Source organism: Camelus bactrianus, chromosome X (assembly GCF_048773025.1).
Source record: "Camelus bactrianus isolate YW-2024 breed Bactrian camel chromosome X, ASM4877302v1, whole genome shotgun sequence".
In the NCBI taxonomy this organism is placed as follows: Eukaryota; Metazoa; Chordata; class Mammalia; order Artiodactyla; family Camelidae; genus Camelus; species Camelus bactrianus.
Window position 1 is genome coordinate 23,413,165 of NC_133575.1, and position 20,491 is coordinate 23,433,655.

The 20,491-nt window shown below is 42.6% G+C and overlaps 2 protein-coding genes and 1 pseudogene across 2 annotated transcripts; all 3 read left to right on the top strand.

Annotated features, from left to right (window-relative positions):
* The first annotated feature begins 96 nt into the window (after positions 1-96).
* Positions 97-1,630, top strand: LOC105081380 (melanoma-associated antigen B3). The gene has a single exon (XM_010970550.3). It carries the CDS (start codon positions 97-99, stop codon positions 1,135-1,137), a length of 1,041 nt encoding a protein of 346 aa, XP_010968852.2. The 3' UTR covers positions 1,138-1,630.
* Positions 1,631-8,024: 6,394 nt separating this feature from the next.
* LOC105081161 (melanoma-associated antigen B3-like) lies at positions 8,025-8,717 on the top strand (annotated as a pseudogene).
* Positions 8,718-16,677: 7,960 nt separating this feature from the next.
* Positions 16,678-20,283, top strand: LOC105081374 (melanoma-associated antigen B1). Its single transcript, XM_010970538.2, has 2 exons — positions 16,678-16,793; positions 18,698-20,283. The coding sequence occupies exon 2, from the start codon at positions 18,756-18,758 to the stop codon at positions 19,803-19,805; it is 1,050 nt and encodes a 349-aa protein (XP_010968840.1). The 5' UTR covers positions 16,678-16,793; positions 18,698-18,755; the 3' UTR covers positions 19,806-20,283.
* Positions 20,284-20,491: the final 208 nt, after the last annotated feature.

The window sequence follows — 20,491 nt, forward strand, 5'->3', positions numbered from 1 at the left end:
GTCAGAGTGGTTGGTACCTCCCTGCTGCGGGTGCTCACACTCCTCATCCTCTCTCCTCTCTGCCCAGATCACCTGCTGTGTCTGACCACAATCACCATGCCTCGGGGTCAGAAAAGTAAGCTCCGCGCCCGTCAGAAACGCCACCAGGCCTATGGTGAGACCCAGGGCTTGAGGGGTGCTCAGGCCACTGCAACCAAGGGGGAAGCGTTCTCCTCTTCACCCCCTCCTTTTGGAGCTACTACTCAGAGAAAGCGTGGTGCTGGGTCACGTGGTGCTCCCAAGAGGCCTCAGAGAGTTCTGCCCACCACCACTGTGTCTGCAGGTGTGTCTCGCACAAGATCATGCAAAGGAGCCAACGGCAAAATTGAGAAAAAGCAAAGTGCCTCTCAGGCCCTGCTTTCCGCTGTGCGGTCTCAGAGAGACCCTCTAAGCAATGCAACGCGCATGTTGGTGCAGTTCCTGTTGCACAGGTATAAAATGAAAAAGCCCTTTGTGAAAGCAGATATGCTGAAGATCATCAGTAAGAAGTACCAAAATCGATTCCTTGAGATCCTCGAAAGAGCCTCTTTCAGCCTGGAGGTGGTATTTGGTGTTGATTTAAAGAAAGTCAACCTTCCCAAGCATTCTTACATCCTTGTCAGCAAGATGGACCTCCCTCACAATGGGACGGTCAGCCCAGGCAAGGGGTTTCCCAAGAGCGGCCTCCTGCTGAATCTCCTGGGCGTGATCTTCATGAAGGGCAACTGCGCCACTGAGGAGGAGATCTGGAAGTTCCTGAATAAAATGAGAGTCTACGCTGGGAAGAGACACTTCATATTCGGGGAGCCCAAGAAGCTCATCACGGAAGATTTGGTGAAGCTTAAGTATCTGGAATACCGGCAAGTGCCCAACAGTGATCCAGCTCGCTATGAGTTCCTGTGGGGTCCAAGAGCCCATGCCGAAACCAGCAAGATGAGAGTCCTGGAGTTTCTGGCCAAGATTAATCATACCATCCCCAGTGCCTTCCAGTCTTGGTATGAAGAGGCTTTGAAAGATGAAGAGGAGAGAGTCCAAGCCACAGTTACACTAAAGGCTGACACCAGTGCCGTGGCCAGTGGAAGTTCCAGTGTTATGTCCAGCAGCAACTACCACCCCTAGTGAAGTTGAGGCAGATTCTGCACTTTGTGGTTGAAGAGAGCAGTTAATGTTCCAAGTAGTGGAGGGCTGTGTGTGACTGAGGGAACACAGTGTATAATCCCTTTGTCTTCCTCTTCTATATGGGGAATTGGGAGATATTTGTGTTTTGGTTTTTTTTTTTTTTTTTGCTCTTTGTCAAATGTTACTCCTAGATGAAGATTTAGCTAGCATTATCATCTAAGTTTCTGAGTTATATCCATCACACATACTGTTGTTTATCAGGCCTCAGAGTAAGAATTTTGCTGTTTTGTAAAAGAAATTGAGATAACTTCCATCTTACTTAGTAATCTGGTGCAAGATAACATGGCATTGCAATGTGCATTTCCTTGAAAATGTGAAAAAATGTAGCAGTAAAATATGTGGCATCGAGAAATACAGAAAAAGTAATATGGTCACTATTTGGCTTCCTAATCCCTTTCATTTTGTGTTTTAAAAAATTATAAATAACAGTATGTGCTTGGCTAATTCTAAATGTGGAATTAAATCATAATAAATTAGACCTCACGCTCACAGGCTGATTTATTTCCGAAACATGAATTGAGTATCTGCTCTTAGAAGGCTCCATGCTAGTACTGGGAAAGCTGAGGAAAAGACCGAGCCACTGACCATAAAATCACAGAGTCAAGAAGCAGCTGTCATGTAAGGAAAATGGTGATACATACTCTAAGATCAAAAGGACAAATGAAAAGGCAGGATAAGAAAGGAGAGAGGTGATTCCAGATGATAGCATCGGCAGTCAAATGTAAAGTCCCTGATGCAAGGCAGTGGTGGGCTTTGGGAAAATCGGAGTCCTTCAGTGGGAGGTAATTATGAGTTAGGGGCATGGTGGGCTGGGTGAGGCTGTGATGATCATGAGCGGAGCTGACTTCTCAGATGGTGGCCCCATAGTTGAAAGACAAAGCCTAGAATGGGAACCTGCCCTTGACAGTTACAGGCCTACCTGATTCTGTTGTGCTTTGCTTTATTGCAGTTCACAGATACTACTTTTTTTATTTAACAACTTCAAGGTTTCTGTCAGCTCTGCTTTGAACAAGTCTCTCAGTGCCATTTTTCCAACAGCATTTGCTCACTTCATGTCTCTGTGTCACGTTTTGGTAATTTTCACAATATTTCAAACCCTCCACCAGCAAAAAGGTGATGATTCACTGAAGGCTCAGATTATGATTAGCATTTTTTTTGCAAAAGCCTTTTTAAGTTAAGGTACGTACATTGTTTTTAGGCATAATGCTATTGCTTGCTTAATAGACTACAGTAGAGTGTAAACTTAATTTATAATAGCACTGGGAAACCAAAAAATTGTTGTGACTCACTTTATTGTGACACTTATTTTATTACAGCGGTCTGGAACCAAACCTGCAATATCTTCGAGGTAGGCCTGTACTTTAGGGATGTGGGTAAATCAGAGAGAAATCACCCGAGACAGGAATGGAATGTGTCCTGTGCTCATGTCCCAGTGCAGGTGAACATTGTGCATGTTAGATGTTTTTTTCACATCATCTCCAGGGAGTTTTTGAGAAGGGTGGTACTCTCTTGAGGTGGGATGCCCAGAAGCTCCTGGACTGGCACTTGTTGTCCTGGTGGGGGAGCCAAAGCCCACTCCATTAAAAAAAAATCATTCAAATTAGGTTATCTTGTATATAATTTGGCAAGCTCTAGGCAAGGTCTAGATTTTTGTGGGTGGTTAAATGAATCAAATTAGGAGAGTTTATAGGGAAATGCAACTGAGAGGGAGGTACGTTTTTTGTCCTTGAAACATGTTTTAGAGCTTTGTGTCGCATTTGCTGAGGAAGTCTACCTTATGTCAACATGGATTGACATAGTTTAATGAGGAAATAGTTTTTCTTGCTAAGCAGTATTTTTCCTGGGAGGGGTTCCTTTGTCCTAGAACCCTGCTTAATTCTCTGGCATCTTCTTGGATTTAAAATTAAATCTCAGTGTAGTGGGTTGAAACTCCAGGGGAAAAATTAATCATAGAATAGGCATCCTTTTAAGTCTGAGTGTAGGCCAGGCAATGGGCTGGGTACTTTACAGGCACTCTGTACAGTCCATCAGTCCCCAAGACAGAGCATATCAAACCCATTTCACAAATGAAAAGACTGAGGCTCATAGAGTTTGGGAATGTACCCAATTTCACACAGCTGTTAAGTGACAGTGTTGGAACTAGACCCCTGGCCTGAATTAAGTCTGAAGCTCACACTTCTCCACTCCTTCCAGCCTGAGGCCAACTTAATTCCTTAAATCACCTTCCTTCTCACTACTCTAAAATATCTCAGGTGATAAAAAGAAGGGCCCTGTGCCCAAAACACTGGACTGGAATCCATAACCATAGCAATAAGGCAATAAGCATATCAAAATAATTAAGAAGTATGAATAAAGGAGAGAAAGATAATGTTCAGTGACAATATGATAATCTACATATCCAAACTCAGATAACCTCAAAAGATCAGGGGCTTGCAAAATCATGCTGGACAGCCCCTTGCATTTGGAAGTTGAATCTATTCAAAGAGAAGTTATATTGAAGGCTGTCTGGCTGGTAAATAAAACGGATAGATCAGTGTACTTTTTTTTTCTTTGACAGCACATCCATCCTGGAGTTTCAGCCTTGTGTTGGAGTGTCCCTATCTCACATCACTTCTGGGGCAGGGGCCCAGGGTTTGCCGTAGGGAAAGTGGTCAGGAGTTTGCAGGGATATGGCGTTTCAGAGGAGGCCTTTCATCAAAAAACAGAAGCCATGATGAAGGGCCCCTTGTAGGAAGACTGGGGAGAGCAAAATGCTGGGCCAAGTTGTCAGCCTGAGCAGGCCCTCACTTATTCTTGAGGGTTCTCAGGGACTTAAGAGGATGACTTCAGGTCAGCAGAGGGAGGAGTCCCAGTCTCTGCCACATATGACGGAGAGAACCCTGGATGAGGAATGAAGGAAGCACTGCCCTCCCAGAACAGTGTGGCCCATAGACTCTTGACCCTGCTGTCAGCCCTCAGAGTCCCCAGATAGCCTCAGCAGGATGTGGCTGAACCTGATTTCCACTTAAGAGGTCAAGAAGGTGAAGACCTTAGTCTGAGGCTGGCCAACTCAGGTCAGTAGAGATAGGATTTCCCAGGATTGCCAGGAGGAAGGTGAGCACCCCGAAGAGTTCTAGGACCACCAAACCCAAATTGTGGAGACCTCACAGAATCCTCCCTGTTGTCATGACAGATCTTGGTGTAAATGTTAGGCAGAGATGGCCTCATATCCTCTTCAGGGATAACAGAACAATGAGGAACATGGTTTGAGGGGGAGGTCCCAGGTCAGCAGATTGAGGCCTTCACATGGGTCAGATTTAGGATGCTGAGTTAGAACCCTGAGTGGGTTCACCATCATGCAGTCTCAGCCTGCTTCATACAGCTGTCACTCATGGGAGGGAGGCCATGGCAGGTGTGGCCAAATAAGGCCACCCTCACCTCCTTCTATTAGATCTCAGGGAGGTAAAAGCCTTTCCCGGAGGAAATGGCCTCAGATTAAAAGAGAAGAGCCTCAGGCCCTGCCAGGAGTCCAATCAAGGAAAATGAGTGAGGACCCAGGGGCCCACCCACTCCTGAATAGCCAGGGGAACAAAGAATCTGGCCCTGCTCCTGCACTCAAGACTTAAATCCCCAGGGTGGGATGTGAGGCTGAGCTACCGGGCCCCCATCAGTTTGGTTTTTTCTTTTAATATATTTGTATTGAATTACAGTCAGTTTATAATGTTGTGTCAGTTTCTGGTGTACAGCACAATACCTCAGTCATATAGGAACATACACACATTCATTCTCATATTCTTCTTCACTATAGGTTACTACAAGATATTGAATATGGTTCTCTGTGCTATACAGTATAAACTTATAAGCTTGTTGTTTATCTACATCATTTTTTAAAATTTTTATTTTAAAAAGCAGGTTTAGGTTCACAGCAAAATGAAGCAGAAAGTACAAAAAGTTCCATATACCCTCTTACTGCCTCTCCCACTATCAACATCCCCCACTGCAGTGGGATATTTGCTACAATCTAAGAGGCTACATTGACACATCATTAGCACAAAAAGTCCATAGTTACAATAGGCTTCATTCTTGGTGTTGTACACTCTGTGGATTTTGATAAATGTATGACGACTTGTAGCCACCATTATAGTATCATACAGAGTAATTTCACGTCCCTAAAAATTCTCTGTGCTCTGCCTATTCATCCCTCCCTCCCCCCAACCCCTGGCAACCATTCATCTTTTTAATTTTTCTATACTTTTTCCTTTTCCAGAATGTCATATAGTTGGAATCATGTAGCCTTTTCAGATTAGTTTCTTTTACTTAGTAATGCATATCTAAGGTTCCTCCATCTCTTTTCATGGCTTGCTAAATCATTTATTTTTAGCACTGAATAATCCTCAGTTGTCAGGATATACCACAATTTATCCATTTACCTGCTGAAGGACACCTTTTTTGCTCTTGAGTTTTGGCAATTATGAATACTGCTATAAACATCTATGTGCAGGTTTTCGTGTGGACATAAGTTTCCAACTCATTTGGGTAAATACCAAGGAGCATGATTACTAGATTGTAAGGTGAAAGTTTGTTTAGTCAGTTTTAAAACAACAATTCTTTGAGGTATGATTAACATACAAAAAACTATGCATATTTAATGTATACAAATTGGTATATACAGGAGATATGTACCTGTGAGACTATCATCACAATTTATGCCATAAACATATCCATTACCTCCAAAAGTTTCCTCCTACCTTTTTTAATTTTTGTGATTAAGTACACTTACCATAAGATTTAACCTCTTAGAAAAATGTTTGTGTATAGTACAATAATGTTGACTGTAAGCTCTATGCTGGATAGTAGATCCCTAGGACTTATTTATCTTACATGACTGAAACTGTAACTTTTGACTAATACCTGCTCATTATCCCCCTTCTCATAGCCCCTGGCAACCACCACTCTACTCTCTGCTTCTTTGACTTTGACTATATTAGATTTGTCATATAAATATCATGCAGTATTTATCCTTCTGCATCTATCTTATTTCACTTTAGCATAATGTCCTTCAAACTTATCCATGCTGTCCCAACTGGTGAGTTTAGCTTCTTTTTAAGGCTGAATGATATTCCATTGTATGTAAATTTTACACTTTATTTAGCCATTCATTTGTCATTAGACATTTAGGCTGCTTCCATGTCTCGGCTATTGTGAATAATGCTGCAATGAATATGGAAGTGCAGATTTCTCTTTGAGGCCCTGATTTCAATTCCTTTGGATAGATATCTAGTAGTGGGATTGCCAAAAGTATCATATTTTATTTTTGATTTGTTTGAGGAAACTCCATACTGTTTTCCACAGGGGCTGGACCAATTGACATTCCCACCAACATTGTAGAATGTGTTTAATTCACTAAGAAGCTTCCAAACTGTCTTCCAAAGTGGCTATTCCATTTTGCATTGCCACCAGCAACAAATGGGAGTTCTTGTTGATCCACATGCTCACCAGTATTTGGTGTTGTCAGTCCTTTGGACTTTGGCCATTCTAAAAGGCATGTAGTGGTATCTCATTGTTATTTTAATTTGCAATTGCCTAATGATACATGATGCTGAGCATCGTTTCATATGCTAATTTGCTATCTGTGTATCTTCCTTGGTGAGGTATCTATTCATATCTTTTGTCTATTTTTTTTTACTGGGTTGTTGATTTTCTTCTTGTTGAAATTTAAGAGTTCATTGTATATTTTGTATAACAGCCTCATCAGATATGTCTTTTGCAAAGATTTTCTCCCAGAATGTAGCTTGTCTTGTTCTCTTGACGGTATATTTTTCAGAGAAAGAAGTTTTGAGAGAATGAAATCTAGCTTATCAATTATTTCTTTCCTGGATCCCCATTACTTTTTATATGAGGTCTAGAAGGAGGTGAGACCCTTGATCTGAAGGTCTAGCCACCATTCAGGGGAAGGAAAAGTCCATGACCCTGTGTGATATCCAAATGAGGACACTGAATGATGGCTTAGGACAGAGAGGTACCCATAGGGCTGTAAGTGCTGGGTGCCCCCTGATAAGAGTGGTGGGGTGAGGCACTCCCCATATTTCCTTCTTGACAGTACCAGGGAGATTTGGGGTGTCAATTTTAGAGAAGAGGACAGAAGAGGTTCCAGGCCTTGCCAAGAGTTGTCATGATAATCCTGAAGCTAAACAGAGAGGACTCCCTACACTGAAAAACACACGTGGCCCCACTACCATTCATACTGTTACCCTAGTCAGTAAAAGACAGGGCAGACAGGCTGCAGCCTAAGACTCACTGTGTCTCCACTGGGTTCTCAGAGACAGGTGGACCAGGAGAACAACAGCCTTGTGGTTTCCTAGAGCAATGCCCTCAAGGAAACCTGCAGAGATGGACTTGGTTAAAGCCTATGTTGAATCACCCTGCTGAAAATCCTCATACCATCTCCTTCTCCCATATTCAAGTGCCAGTATCATCTACACTCCTGCCTACTGTTCCTGCTCACAGTCATCATTCCTTGGGGGTCACAAGAGTAAGCTCAGTGCTCATGATAAATGCCACTAGGCCCAGGATGAGATGTAAGATCTCAAGGGTACTTAGACCAGTGCAGCAGGAAGAGTCCCCCTTCTTTTCCTCTCCTGTTTTGGGGATGCTCCCTTGGATTCCCCTATTGGTGAAACTCCTAGGAGCCTCACATATCCCCATCCACCATCATTATTTCTCAGCTATTCCATGCACAAGTTCTGAAAAAAAGATGTTAAGAGCCAAGGTGAGAAAGTGCAAGTTCCTATGAAGCCTCAATCTCCACTGAGAGCTTATTGAAAGATCCTATAACCAGAAAGGCAGGGATGTTGATACAACTCCTGCTGCAGAGATATAAAATGAAAGAGTCCATTATGAAGGCACACATGCTTAAGGCTGTCAACAAAATGCACAGGGAGAATTTCCCTGAGATCCTCAGGAGAGCCACTGAGCGCATGGAGCTGGTCTTTGGCCTCGAGCTGAAGGAAGTCAAGCTCAGTGGTCACCCCTATAGACTTGTTAACAAATGAGAAATCCCCATAAATAGGAGTCTGAGCAGTGACTGGGGACTTCCTAAGAATGGGCTTCTGATACCTCTCCTGGGTATGATCTTCTTGAATGGCAACTGCACCTCTAAGTAGGAGACCTGGGAATTCCTGAATATTCTGGGTGTCTATGATCGAAGGAGTCACTTCATCTTTGGGGAGCCCAGGAAGCTTATCACAGAAGATTTGGTGCAGGAAAAGTACCTAGAGTACCGCCAGGTGCCCAACAGTGATCCTCCCCGCTATGAGTTCCTGTGGGGCCCAAAAGCCCACGCTGAAACCAGCAAGATGAAAGTCCTGGAGTTTTGGGCCAAGGTCAATGATACGGTCCCCACTGCCTTCCCAACCCATTATGAAGAGGCTTAGAGAGATGAGGAAGAGAGAGCCCGAGCCAGAGCTGCAGCCAGGGATGGCCCTACTGCCACGGCCAGTGCGCGTTCCAGGGCCACATCCAGCCGCTCCTCTCACCCCTAGGGAGGTCTGAGCAGATTCTTCACTTTGTAGTTGGAAAAGCCTGTTAACCAGTGCTCCTGGTATGCATGAATAACTTGTTAACTTTTTTTTTGTGGTAATTTTCAAGTGTTCCCTGCCCCCCCAACAGAAAATTTATTTGATTCAGAACATAAGTATATGAATCACATGGATCACTCTATTATTGTTGTTTATCAGGTTTAGAAGTAAGAATTTTGTGTTTTGAAATACAAATTGGAAATTCTTAAATCTTAAATGTGATCCAGAACAAGATTGCATTGGAATAGGGATCTCCTTGGTAATGTGAAAGAACCACACACTAAAATAGGATAAGAAAATAGAGAAAAAAAGTAAAAGTTGGTCAATTAAGGGTTTGGTTTACTCCATTCAGTCTTTCTTTTACTAAATTTACAAGAAATATACCTGCTTTTTTTAGATTATTCAAGAAAATGTGAGTTTATGGGAATGTAAATTGATGCAGCCAGTATGGAAAACAGTAGACAGGTTCATCTAAAAACTGAAAATAGAACTACTATATGATCCAGCAATTCCTCTACTGGGAATTTATCTGAAAGAAATGAAATCAATTGTAATTTGAAAAGATATCTGCACCCCATGTTCATTGCAACATTATTTACCACAGCCGAGACGTGAAAACAACCTAAGTGTCCATTAATAGATGAATAGATAAAGAAAATACGATACACACGCACAATTGAATTTTATTCCATCATAAAAAAAGAAGGAAATCCTGTCATTTGCAGCAACATGGATGGACCTTGAGGGCGTTATGCTAGGTGAAGTAAGTCAGATAGAGAAAGATAAATACTATATAGTCTCACTTGTATGTGGAATCTTTAAAAAAAAAGTGAACTCAGACATAGGGAACAGATTGGTTTTCAGAGGGGATGGAGAATGGAAGAAATGGGTCTAAGTGAACAAATGGTACAAACTTTCAGTTATAAAAAAATAAGTCCTGCGGATGTAATGTACAGCATTGTGACTATAGTTAATAATACTGTATTCAAAAAGGTGATTCACAATTTTTAAAGGTTATATTCCATTTATAGTGGCAAAAGACTGGCTATATTCCCCGTGTTGTACAATATATCTTTGTAGTTTATTTTATACATAGTGGTTTCTACCTCTTAATCCCCTACCCCTCCCATGCCCTTCTCTGCTTCCCTTTCCTCATTGGTAACCACTAGTTTATTCACTATATCTAAGAGTCTGTTTCTTTTTCATTGTTGTCTCTAGTTTATTTTATTTTTTAGAGTCTACATATATGTGATATCATATAGTATTTGCCTTTCTCCATCTGATGCATTTCAGCACAATAACCTCCAAGTCTATCTGTGTTGTTGCAAAATGGCAAATTTTCGTTATTTTTATGTCTGTATAGTATTTCATTGTATATATATATATACATACACACACACACACACACACCACCTTCTTCTTTATCTAGTCATCTGTTAATGGGCCATTAAGTTGCTTCCATTTCTTGGCAATTTTAAATAATGCTGCTATGAACATTAGGGTGCATATATCTTTTCAAATTAGGGTTTGGGGTTTTTTGTTTTTTTTTTCAGATATATATCCAGGAGTGGAATTGCTGGAGCATGTGGTAGTTCTATTTTTAGTTTTTTGAGAAACCTCCATATTGTTTTCCACATTGGCTGCACCAATTTACATTTTCTCCAACAATGTACAAGGGTTTCCTTTTCTCCACATCCTCACCAACATTTGTTATTTGTGTTCTTTTTGATGATAGCCACTCTGACAAGTGTGAGGTGATAACTCACTGTGGTTTTAATTTGCATTTCTCTGATGATTAACAGTGTTGACTATCTTTTTATGTGCCTGTTGGCCATCTGTATATCTACTTTGGAGAAATGTCTATTCATGTCTTCTGCCCATTTTTGATTGGGTTTGTTTTTCTGCTGTTGAGTTGTATGAGCTGTTTGTATATTTTGGATGTTAACCCCTTATTGGTTGTATCATTTGCAAATATTTTGTCCCATTCAGAAGGTTATCTATTCATTCTGTTGATGATTTCCTTTGCTGTGAAAAAGATTTTTTAAGTCCCATTTGTTTATTTTTTTCCCTTTGCTTTAAGAGACAGATCCAAAAAAATATTGCTCTGATTTATGTCAAAGTGTTCTTCCCATGTTTTCTTCTAGGATTTTTATGGTTTTCAGTCTTACATTTAGGTTGTTAGTTCATTTTGAGTTTATTTTTGTATATGGTGTTAAAGAATGTTCTAATTTGATTATTTTATATGTAGTTGTCCTGTTTTCCCAGCACCACTTATTGAAGAGACTGTCTTTTCTCCATTGTATATTCTTGCATCCTTTGTCATAGATAGCCACTCTGTGTGTTTTGATTGGAGAATTTAGTCCATTTACATTTGAAGTAATTATTTACATGTTCTTATTGCCAGTTTGTTAATTGTTTTAGGGTTGTTTTTGTAGGTTTTTTCATTCTTTTCTTCTTTCATTCTCTTGTGATTTGATGACTATCATTAGTGGTATGTTTGGATTCCTTTTTCTTTTTTGTGTGTGTATCTATTATGGATTTTTGGTTTGTGGTTACCATGAGGTGATTTTGTATGTGTGTGTATATGTATATACACACACACACACACATATATATTTGTACACACACATCTATGTATATATGATTGTTTTAAGTTACCAATCTCTTAATTTCAAATGCATTTTAACAACGCTGCATTTGTACTCTCTTCCCCTCATGATTACTGTTTTTGATATCATATTTTATATATAATTATTTCCCTTAACTGCATATGTTTTCCTTTACTGATGAACTTCTCCCTTTTGTGATTTTCATGTTCCCCATTGTGGCCTTTTCTCTTTTGCTTAGAGAATTTCCTTTAACATTTCTTGAAAAACTGGTTTGATGATGCTGAACTCTTTTAGCTTTTGCTTGTCTGTGAAGCTTTTGATCTCTCCATCAAATCTGAAGGAGAGCCTTTCCAGGTAAAGAATAGATCTTAAAAGATCTAATTAGTGGGCAGGGTAATAACTCAGTGGTAGAGTGCTTGCAAAGCATGCATGAAGTCCTGGGTTCAATCCCCAGTACCTCCACTAAAAAAAAAAAAATATGCTGTTTAGGATTCTTTGAAGTTAAAAAATAAAAGTGAAATGAATGTATATATTTTTAAAAGATCTAATTATAAGAAATAAATGAATCTGTAGATAAAAACTTTTCAATGTATGTATTAGTTTTCTATCCCTGTATAGCAAATTACCATGAATCTAACAGCTTCAAACAAACATTTGATACCTCACATTTCTGTAGGTCAGAAGTTCCGGCATGGAGTAGCTTGGTTCTCTAGGTCAGAAATCTCACAAACTGCAGTCAAGGTATTAGGTAGCTGGCTGTGTTCTCATCTGGAGCTCAGGAGTTCCTTCCAACTTCATGCAGGTTTTGGCAGAATTAAGTTACTTGAACTTGAAAGACTTAAGTGCCCATTTTTCTTGCTAGCTTTTGGCTGGGGGTCACTCTCAAGTCACTCTTAGGTCCTTCCTATGCAGCCCCTTCATCTTCAAAGCAGCAATGGAAAATTTCCCTTACATTGAATTCCTCTCTGAATATCTCTTGCCAGGAAAAGCCCCATCCCATTTAAAGAGTCATCTGATTAGGTCTGGCGCATGGAGGATAGACTCCCTGTTTTGAAAACAAATGATTGTTTACATCTACAAAATGCCTTCAGAGCAGCAGCTTGATTAGTGTTCGATTAATTAACTAGAAGAAGGTGTGTATACTCCAGGAGCCAGGAATCTGGGAGGCCATTTTGGAATTCTGCCTACCACAGTGTACCCAAAGTATTGTGGTTATGTTTGTAGTTAGTAGCTTTACCTTCTAAAGATATATAATAGGATAAGTATTTTTCTAGATGTTTGCTTCAGAATACTCTGGGGGGATGGTGGGTATGGATGAAACAAGATTGGCATATGTTGATATTGCTGAAGTTGGGAAATGAGTACACAGAGCGTTGATTACATTATTCACTCTACTATTGCAAATGTATGAATTTTGTCACATAAATTGTTCCAGAGCATAGAAAATGAAACAAAACTTGCAAAGGCTTTTTACAAAGCAAGTATAACATTAATATTTAAACCAAGTAAAGATAGCACAAAATTACTTAATTTATTATTACATTAAAGAATATTACTTAATTCTGATATTGCTTAAGAACATTGGTGCAAAAATTCTCATAATGTTACCTTATAGAATTTGACAATCTATAACATAACTAAATACGCATTTACCTTTGAGCCAATAATTCCACTTTTTAAGAAATTTACTGTGAAGGCACACCTACAACAATATGAAAATACATAAATGTCCATGAGTATATTGATTGAAAAGACCGTGGTATATCCACACAATGGAGTACCATAGTATGTAGCTGTAAAAAAGAATGAGTATGATCTTTGTGAACTAGTATGGGGTGCTTTCCAGAATAGATACAGATACAGATATATAGAATAATGTGTGAGTTTTGGGCTAAGGTCAATGATACCAACTCCAGGGCCTTCCCGCACCATTGAGAAGAGGCTCTGAAAGATGAGGTAAAGAGAGCCTGAGCCAGAGATGTGGGTGTGGCTCATACTACTGCCCTGGCCAGTGTGCGCTCCAGGGCGTGTCTCAAAGCTCCTCCCACCCCTGGTGAAGGCTGAGGCAGATACTTCATGTTGTGTTTAAAGAAAGCAGTCTTCTAACTAGTGGACAGCCAAGGTGAGGCTCATGGGAACACACTGTGTAACATACTTGTGCTTCTGTACAAATTGGAGGTTTTTCTTTTTTCTATTTTTAAATGTTCCTCTCAATTAAAGCTTCATTTAGCTTCACAATCTAAGTTTACAAATGATGTGGCTCACATGTTAACTGGAGATTATCAGGTTGAAAAATAAGAATTTTGGTATTATGTAAACAAACTGGAAATCCTTGAATCATTTCTTGTCATTTAGAATAAGAGAATATGACATTGAAATATGGATTTTTGTGAAAATGGAAATTATTCCATAGTAAAGTCTGTGTGAGCATGAGATTCAGAAATCAATGTTAAGAGGTACTCCCTTCTTGGTTTGTTTTATTCCTTTTAGTCTTTGTAAAATTGAAGTATATGTATCTGGATTGGCCTAGCTTATTTAAGAATGTGGGAGAGATGAAATCATGATAAATTTGACTTCTTGCACACTTGCTTTTTAATTATCCAAATATTAATTTAGCATCCCCTCTTCAGAAGGCTCCTGGCTGGTACTGGGGATGCTAAGAAAAATAGACATAACCCCTGCCTATAGAATTTTAGAGTCTAAGAGCAGCACTCACGTAAAGCAGCTGGTGAGCTAAGATCTAAAGGCCCAGTAAAAATAAGGGATAAGAAAGGGAAAGTGAATGATTCCACACGAGGAGTTTAGTATAAATGCCTTGTAGCAAGGCATTTTGAGACCTTAGGAAAATAAAAGTCCTGCAATGGGAGGTAATTTTAAGTCAGGCTGTCAGGTGGGCTAAATGAGGCTGTGGAAACACTGAAAAGGGGCCAGACCCTAGACAGTGGATCTCAGAGTTAAGAGACATAAGCCTGGAATGGACAACAACCCTTAACAGTTACTTTAGAATTATGAACAAACCAGAGAGAAATCTCCACCTGGGGCAGGGATAAAACATGTCCTGTGCTCCTGTCCTAGTGCAGGTGAAAACAGTGCATAACCTAAGTGTTTTATGTACATGATCTCTAGGGAGTTTCTAAGAATAAAGGTGATAGTACTCTGAAATCGGAAACTCAGAAGCCATTGGGCTGATGCTCTTTGCTACAGGCCAAGGAGTCAGAGCCCATTCTATTAAAGGGGCATTCAAATGCAGTTTTTTGGTTGTAATTCTGTGAAGTCTAAGAGAAGTGTAGGTTTTAGGTGATGGTGAAATTATTAAAGATAGGGGTGATTTAGTTGAAAGGGTAGCTAGGAAAGAAGAGTTAGTCTTGGAACCAAATTCTAGAAGATTTATATTTCATTCAGCTGGAAAACCACCCCCACACTCAAAATATGATTTAATGGGGGGGATTTACTTAGAAATTCTCTGTAAACAGCATTTTGGACTGATTTGGTGTTCCGTGTTCTAGACTGCCACATATTCTCTGATACTTCCTGGATTTAAAAATTCCATCGGGGTGGGTAGTATCCTCTGGGGTCAAAATAATCATAATCACAGTAAAAACAGACATTGTGTAAAGTCTCAATGCAGTCCAGATACTGCGCCAAGGGCTTTACATACATTAACTGCGTGCCACTAGCCCTAAAAGATAGACCTGAGCTCACACAGCTAATAAGTGACAGGGCTTGGAATAGACCCCTGGTCTGAATTTGTCCAGAGCTCACACCGTTCCACTCCTCCTAGCCTGAGGCTGACCATGAGTCAATTAATTCACTTTCTTCTACCACTTCACAATGTATATCAAGTAATAAAAAGGATTCTGTGACCAAAACATTGGCTTGGAATACATACTCAAAGCAATACGAATACCAAAATAAATAAGAGATATGAATAAAGAAGAGAAAGAAGCAATGCTCAGTGACAATATGATCATCTACAAATGAAAAATCAGATACCCTCAACAGATCAGGGGCTCACAAAATTACCTGGATCTATTCTACTGTGTAGAAAGTAAATGTTTTAGAACTACTCTAAGGCTGGCTGGTGAAGAGAAGGAATATATCAGCTTTTTTTCTCTGACAGCATAACATCTGTCCTGGGTTCCTAGATTTATGCTACATTTCCCTAATCTTACATCACCTTTGGGACAGAGACCCATTTTCTGCAAGATTTCCAATAGGGTAACTGGTCAGATGTTTGCAGGAATATGTATTTCCCAGGAAGCCTTTAATCAAGAGACAGAAACCGCTATGAAGAACCCCATGAATGAGGGCTGAGGAGACAATCACCCCTCAACATAGGAGTGATCCAAAGACTAAGGGTAGTGACTTTAGTTCAGTAGAAGGAGGAATTCCAGGCTTTGTTAGACATAGTGAAAACAGTGAGTGAGGAATCATGGAAGGACTCAGCCAAAACAGTGAGTTCCCTTAGAACTGCATCCCTGATGACTGTTCTTGGAGGCCCTGAAGGAGTATGATCTTATGAGGAGCACCCTGACTTCCAACTTGGAAATTTCAGGGGCGTAGGGCCTTGCTGTAAGAGGAGGAGCTTCAGGAAAGCAGAAGGTGGAGTTACAGGATTGGTTATCTGTCAAGAAGAGGACCTGAATGTGGACTAAGTATAGCATGCATGGCATAAAAGGAGGCCCTGAAAAATCTCCGATGCTGTCGTCCCCAGGAAGCCCTGGGCAGAGATAGCAGGTTGATTTCACTCTGGAAAGTCTCAGCGAGGTGAAGGCCCGTGTCTAATGGGCACAGCCTCACTTTTGCAGAGGGAGGGACCTGGGCTCTCACAAGAATTCGTGTAAAGATCCTGAGTGTTATGATGGGACCCCCTCCCCAAAAGAAGAGGGGGCCAGAGTTCTGTACTTTTCTTAGCCCTGGCTGACCCAGAAGAGCTACCACAGAGTCGTCCCCTCAGTCTACCTGTGTGGTCTCAGGGAGGAAAGCTTCTCATCTAACAGGATCAGATAGACCCCAGTTCTGAAGAGGGAGGAGTCTTGGCCTTAACCAGAGTCAAGGTGGGGACCTCAGTGCTAGTGAGAGGAGCTCTCCCCCAAAGACGGAGGCTCACAGGGTCGCACCCCTCTTGTCAGGCCGAGGGGGTCAAGCAGCAGGCCCTGACTTCCCCACTAGGAACTCCGGAGGTGAGGCCTTTGTACGCGGGCTGGAGGACACGGAGGACCCTGGGGCAGGACCCTGAGGGAGGAGCCTGAGGGACCGCCCACTGGTCCCGCGGCGCCCCGCCCCTGCCGTGAGCCCTGGGAGACCCCGCAAAAGACGCTTGGCCGGATGCGGCTGCACTCCGACTTCCGCTTCTGAGGCGAGGCGCCGAACCGGCAGACGCAGCGTTGTTCGGCCCAGGGCGGTTTCCAAGGACTCCTTCGGAGCCAAGGTGAGGGCCTGAATGTGGCCTAAAGGGACTTTCCTTCCCTCCCCCCACCCTCCGGTAACAGAGGTGACCCACCCACATTGCGCCCCTGTGAGAGGCAGTGTGAGGCCCAGGCCTGAGCTGTAAGGCGGAGAAGTCCTGTCGTAGTTGCCGTCTGAAGGCCTCAGGGAGGGGAGGGCCTTTGTCTAAAGGGGTCAGCCTCTTTAGGCAGAGGAAGTAGTCTTGTCCGTAACAGGTGAAAAGCTAACGAGGTGACGTCCAAAAGAGATGACTGCACAGAGCACCCCCCCCCCTTTCCTGCCATCAGTCCTGTAATGCCCTAGAGTAATTCAGAACAAGAGAACCCCATGTGTTTGCTTGGAGTGGGAGGTTGGGGGGGGTGGACAATCAGAGAAAGGCTTTTATCTAAAGGGGGCATGGACCTAGCGGGTGTTACACTAAGTGAAATAATTTAGAGAAAAACATATACTCTATGATTCCACTTATATGTGGAATCTGAAAAACAAAACAAACGAACAACTGAAACAGTTATAGATACAGAGAACAAAGAGGCGGTTACTAGAGACAAGGAAGGTGGGCAGAGGAGAGAAGTAAGTGAGGAGGATCAAGAGGTACAAACTACTATCTGCAAAATAAATGAGTAGTGGATATTAAATGGAAATAGATGGATGGATGGATAGATAGATAGATAAGTCAACTGTATTAGGTAGAGGGAGGAGTCTTGGCCCTAAAAGGGGTAAGCGCAGGACCATCAGTGCTAATAAGCAGACCTCTCCTCAAAACAGGGAGCTGCACAGAGCAGCAGCCCTCCTCTTACATCTGGGAGTCCCCAGGGAAGTTAGCCAGATGTGGAGCCCCTGACTTCTAACTACTCAAGGAGGTGAGAGCTTTGGTCTGAGGCTTGTAGACTCAGGTCAGTAGAAGGAGGAATCCCAAATCCTAACCAGACTGGAGGTCAAAGGCCTGTATGAGGACTGAGGGAGCCACTGACTGCAGAACAGTGGGATCAGAGAGTGCTAGCAGGCATAGCCACACATCCTAAGGCTTCAGCCTGCTTGCTGCAGCTCTCAGCCTCTGGAGACATGGGCAGTGTGGCCATGTAAGGCCACCCTCACTTCCACCACCGGGTCTCAGGGAGTTGTGGGCCATACTGTGAGGGAAAGTCCTCAAGTCAAGAGAGAAAGGAGCCCCCAAATCCTCCCAGGAATCAAAGTGAGGACTGTGAATGACACTTGAAGATATCACCCCCTTCTCCCACCAAATAGAAGGAACAATACAGAGTCTTACCCAGTCCTACATTCAGCCCTTGAAGGCCTGGAGGATGGTTGTCAGGCTGAGGCCCCTCATCTCTTTTTATCATTTCTAAGGGAGATGAGATCTTCATCTGAAGGTGCAGTGCCAGTCAGCAGAAGGGGGGGGGTCCCGGACTCTAGGTGTAGACAAGATGAGGACTGAATGATTGAGGACCAATGAGTCCAGGACAGAGGGTCCCACACATCTGTCAGCACTGTCAACCCTGACAGTGCCCATGATTCAGTTCCTTCTCAAGGGCCCCAGTGAGCTTTGAGGTATCAACTTAAGAGCAGCACAGGAAAGAGGTCCCGGCCCTACCAACAGTTGATGTCATAATCCTGTTTGTGAACCAAGGGCACCCTTGAGGCCCCCCCTCCACTGTCAGGCCCTGTGGTCACCCCAGTCAGCCACAAGCAGAACAGGCAGGCTGTAGCCTAAGGCTCACTGTCACTAACTTCTTACACTGGATTCCCAGGGAATGGGCGACCAAGAGCAAGAGTCCAGTGGCATTTTAGAGTAGTACACTAAAGAAAACCTGCAGAAGTGGCTTCTTAAAAGCCAGATGGTATCTCGCTGCTGAAGGTGCTCACACGCTCTCATCTTCCCTCCTCCAGGGTCCAGCATCTCCTACTGTCCTGCCCACACTCCTGCCTGCTGTCCCTGACCATAGTCATGCCTCGGGGTCAGAAGAGTAAGCTCCGTGCGCGTGAGAAACGCCGCCAGGCCCGGAGTGAGACCCAGGGTCTTGTGGGTGCTCAGACCACTGCAGAAAAGATAGAAGAGGCCCCAGCCTCCCCGACTCCTGTTTCTGGGGGTACTCCCCCGGGCTCTCCTACTGCTGGCACTCGCCAGAAGCCTCAGGGAGCCCTTGCCACTAGCTCTCCTGATGCAGGGGCTTCACGCCCAAGATCTGCCGTAGGTGCCAAGGGCCAAGTTAAGAAAAGTAAAAATTCCTCTCAGGCCTCAACCTCCAATGAGAGCTCTCGCAAAGATCCTCTAACCGGGAAGGTAGGAATGTTGATGCAATTCCTGCTAGAGAAGTATAACATGAAAGAGCCCATTACGAAGGCAGACATGCTGAAGCTTGTCAACAAAAAGTATAAGGGGCGCTTCCCTGAGATCCTTAGGAGAGCCGCTGAGCGCCTGGAGCTGGTCTTTGGCCTTGACTTGAAGGAAGTCAAGCCCAGTGGTCACTCCTATACCCTTGTCAGCAAGCTAGATCTCACCGATGATGGAAGTCTCAGCGGCGGCTGTGGACTTCCTAAAAACGGGCTTCTGATGCCTCTCCTGGGTATGATCTTCTTGAATGGCAACCGTGCCTCTGAGGAGGAGACCTGGGAATTCCTGAATATTTTGGGCATCTATGATGGGAAGCAGCATTTAATCTTTGGGGAGCCCAGGAAGCTTATCACAGAAGATTTGGTGAGGGAAAAGTACCTAGTGTATCGTCAGATGCGCAACAGTAATCCTCCTCGCTATGAGTTCCTGTGGGGCCCAAAAGCCCGCGCTGAAACCAGCAAGATGAAAGTCCTGGAGTTTTTGGCCAAGGTCAATGATACGGTCCCCACTGCCTTCCCAACCCATTATGAAGAAGCTTTGAAAGATGAGGAAGAGAGAGCCCAAGCCAGAGCCGCTGCCAGGGCTCGTGCTGCTGCCAAAGCCGCTGCACGTTCCAAGGTCAAGTCACGTCCAGCAGTTCCTCCCGCCCCTAGTGAGGTCTGAGCAGATTTTTCACTTCATTTTTGACAAATGCTGCCAAGCTCTTAAGTAGTGAGAGGCTAAGTTGGGGCTGCAAAGATCATAATATAAATCTTTTTGCGTTCCTGTTATACCTGGTATCTTTCAAATGTTTCTTTGAATAGAATGTTTATTTAGGTTCAGGGTCCAAGTTTATAAATGACATGGATCATACATTTGTTGTCGTTTATCAGGTTTAAGAGTTTTGGTATTGTGTAGTACAGTCCTTGCATCTTTTTGGGTTTCAGAACAAGATTGATATGGCTTTGGGGTGGGAATTTTCTTGGAAATGTGAAAGAAGGCTGCAAAATATAGCTATGGTTTTAAAATAGATGAAAACAAAGTACAATATAGTCAAATTGTGGTTTGTCTTATTCATCTTTGCATTTCTCTTTGGAAAACTCAAAGATACACACCTGGATGTCCTTAACTTACTCAAGAATGCAGATAAAATTAAATAGTAATAAATTGCATTCCTTGCTCCGTGCCTCATTTATTCCCATCATTAATTGAGCATTTGCTCTTTGGAAGGTTCTGTGCCAGTGGTGGTGAAGCAAAGATAAAGACCCTGCACCTGCTTGTAGATGTTTAGAGTATAAAAGCAGTTATTATAGAAGGAAAGTGGTGTGATGAACTCTCACATATAAAGGAGAAATGAAAAAAAGCAGTGA

What these genes read in the sequence shown, in the direction of transcription:
- LOC105081380 (XM_010970550.3), top strand. Translation starts at nt 97, where the DNA reads ATGCCTCGGGGTCAGAAAAGTAAGCTCCGCGCCCGTCAGAAACGCCAC.
- LOC105081374 (XM_010970538.2), top strand. Translation starts at nt 18,756, where the DNA reads ATGCCTCGGGGTCAGAAGAGTAAGCTCCGTGCGCGTGAGAAACGCCGC.